General features: G+C 40.6%; 1 protein-coding gene across 1 annotated transcript; it reads left to right on the forward strand.

Moving 5' to 3' along the window:
* Nucleotides 1-817: 817 nt before the first annotated feature.
* MC4R (melanocortin 4 receptor) lies at nt 818-2,894 on the forward strand. Its single transcript, XM_029227974.1, has one exon. It carries the CDS (start codon nt 1,335-1,337, stop codon nt 2,331-2,333), a length of 999 nt encoding a protein of 332 aa, XP_029083807.1. The 5' UTR covers nt 818-1,334; the 3' UTR covers nt 2,334-2,894.
* Nucleotides 2,895-3,127: the final 233 nt, after the last annotated feature.

Consider the following 3,127-nt stretch of genomic DNA (forward strand, 5'->3'; position numbering starts at 1 on the left):
TTAAGTGTATTACCACACAGAAAAGGAAACACAAAAGAATACAAGGAAATTTTTGGAGGTAATGAATATGCTTAGTACCTTGATTGTGATGATGGTATCATGGAGATATGAAAATGTCCAAACTCATTAAAATGTATATCTTAAATATGTGCAACTTTTGTATCTCAATTATACCTTAATAATTCTTTAAAAAAACCTGAGTATTGCCTAGTATTGATCTTTTTCTTTCTGAGTTCAGAGTAAACATAGTTTACATTAATACTATATTGTTTTTAAATATCGTGAATGAAAATAAAACTTTTCTAGCTATGATAAAAGAAATTCTGCTACGGAGAAATATCCTATATTAGTGCATAAGAAATGAACTCCTTCTTGAGGCTTGTGATAAATTGTAACTACCTACCTATTCCTTCCATACACGACATAGTCTCCTGTATTATTACATATTCTCCCTGTGTTTCAACTATTTTAAATTGAAGCACTACTGCCTTTGTTCTTAATTCAAAGAAATTGAGAGGGTAAATAAATTCAATGTCCCGGCCAAAAAGGCAGTGTATCTATTTCAGGAACACACACACACACACACACACACACACACACACACTCCTCCTTTAAATAGGAATAAACCTGGGTGCCTCAAGATTACTTGTTGTGATATCAAAGAATGTCCTCTGGGAGCCAAGCTGTTTTCCTTAAAAACTTGAAAAGGGAAATTCAGTCTTTCACATCCTGCTCGCTTCCCGATTCCACAGGCTTCTGCATCTGAATCAATGTTGCCTGCAGTTTGCATCTCTGGAACATCATCGGTGTCTCACAGACTCCACTGGACTTGGATTGGTCCAGAGGAAGCAGAGAAGGAGCCACTCTGAACGTTTTTTTTCCCTTCACACACCATAAAAATCAGCAGTAGCTACTAACGGCAAAGCAAAGCTTCAGGTTGGGAACTGATACGTCCGAGGGGTAGCTGATGTGAGCATGTGCACACAGACCTGCCTCCCAATAGCACAGCAGCTACTAGGCAAATTATTTTGAAAAGACCTGAATGCATGCGACTCAAGTTAAAGTGGAAGTGAGAACAAAAAAGCAAACAGCAGACTCGACTGAATGAGCATCTTGAAGCCTAAGATTTCAAAATGATGCTGATCAGAGGCGTCCCTGAAAGAGACTCAAAACTCCATTTCAAGCTTCGGAGCATGTGACATTTATTCACAACAGGCATGCCAGTTTCAGCCTTCTAACTTTCAGACACGTAAAGACGTGGAGAAAATCGCTGACGCTACCTGACCCAGGAGGTTAAGTCAATCCAGAGGGGATTTGAATCCACTTGGTGCAGGATGAACTCTACCCATCACCATGGAATGCACACTTCTCTCCACTTCTGGAACCACAGCACCTACGGACTGCACAGCAATGCCAGTGAGTCCCTTGCAAAAGGCTCCTCGGACGGAGGGTGCTACGAGCAACTTTTTGTCTCTCCTGAGGTGTTTGTGACTCTGGGTGTCATAAGCTTGTTGGAGAATATTCTGGTGATTGTGGCAATAGCCAAGAACAAGAATCTGCATTCACCCATGTACTTTTTCATCTGCAGCCTGGCTGTGGCTGATATGTTGGTGAGCGTTTCCAACGGGTCAGAAACCATTGTCATCACCCTGTTAAATAGCACGGACACGGACGCACAAGGTTTCACCGTGAATATTGACAATGTCATTGACTCGGTGATCTGTAGCTCCTTGCTTGCATCAATTTGCAGCCTGCTTTCGATTGCTGTGGACAGGTATTTTACTATCTTTTATGCCCTCCGGTACCATAACATCATGACGGTTAAGCGGGTCGCGGTCATCATCAGTTGTATCTGGGCAGCTTGCACAGTGTCGGGCGTTTTGTTCATCATTTACTCAGATAGCAGCGCTGTTATTATCTGCCTCATCACCGTGTTCTTTTCCATGCTGGCTCTCATGGCTTCTCTCTATGTCCACATGTTCCTCATGGCCAGACTTCACATTAAGAGGATCGCCGTCCTCCCAGGCACTGGCGCCATCCGCCAAGGTGCCAACATGAAGGGGGCGATTACCTTGACCATATTGATTGGGGTCTTTGTTGTCTGCTGGGCCCCCTTCTTCCTCCACTTAATATTCTACATCTCTTGTCCCCAGAATCCATACTGTGTGTGCTTCATGTCTCACTTTAACTTGTATCTCATCCTAATCATGTGTAACTCCATCCTTGACCCTCTGATATATGCACTCCGGAGCCAAGAACTGAGGAAAACCTTCAAAGAGATCATCTGTTGCTATCCTCTAGGTGGCCTCTGTGATTTGTCTCACAGATACTAAGTGGGGCCAGATGAGATGCTAAACACAGACATAAGAGACTTTCTCCTTCTCATACATACAACTTGAACAGTGTGTTTCTGCAACAGTTTCTTCTTCTGTGTAAGGCATCGGTGGAGAAATTCTATTGTATAATTTAAGTTTATGATTTTTGATGTGAAAAAGTGCCCAGTATCTGTGTATTATTAATGTCATGCTACTTTTGGGCTGTAAAATGTTAATCCATATTACAGGTTGTAGGCACTTTGGATTTTTAAAAAAGAAAAGTCCTTATGAAGAGTTTAACAGTGTTTCTTTCTTGTTATTCACAAGGATTTGACACTTTGCTTGTTTTAGTAACATGGAAATCACAGCTTCGTTAAATATATTCTAATAAATGGTTTCTTATATTACACTATACAACACTGAAGTGTAGAGATCTGATCTAGCATTTAGGGGAGAAATATTGAAGAACAGACGCTTAATCATTTTAAAGCTGAAATTTCAAGTAATATAATAAAACTTGCTCATTATGCTTGTACAGAAGTAGAAGTGAAGCTTCTATTGGGAGAAAAACAGTTACTTTTAAAAAAGGGATATTTTTGACTCAGAAAACCATGAGTGTTTCTCAAAGACAGAGAGATTAATTTGCCCAAAGCAAAGAGTCTGATATTCCACACAGGCAATTCAGTTTGGGAGAGAAAAACTGCAGCTATGGGGATTAGAGTAGCCTGGGAAAATTAAGTTAACATGGCAAGCTAAACTTCCTGATACCAAACTATTTCCAACCACCACTAATAAAAACAGAGTATAAGGTC

The sequence above is a fragment of the Monodon monoceros genome, unplaced genomic scaffold, assembly GCF_005190385.1.
Source record: "Monodon monoceros isolate NGI ecotype Baffin Bay Population unplaced genomic scaffold, NGI_Narwhal_1 Super_Scaffold_1, whole genome shotgun sequence".
Classification (NCBI taxonomy): domain Eukaryota; kingdom Metazoa; phylum Chordata; class Mammalia; order Artiodactyla; family Monodontidae; genus Monodon; species Monodon monoceros.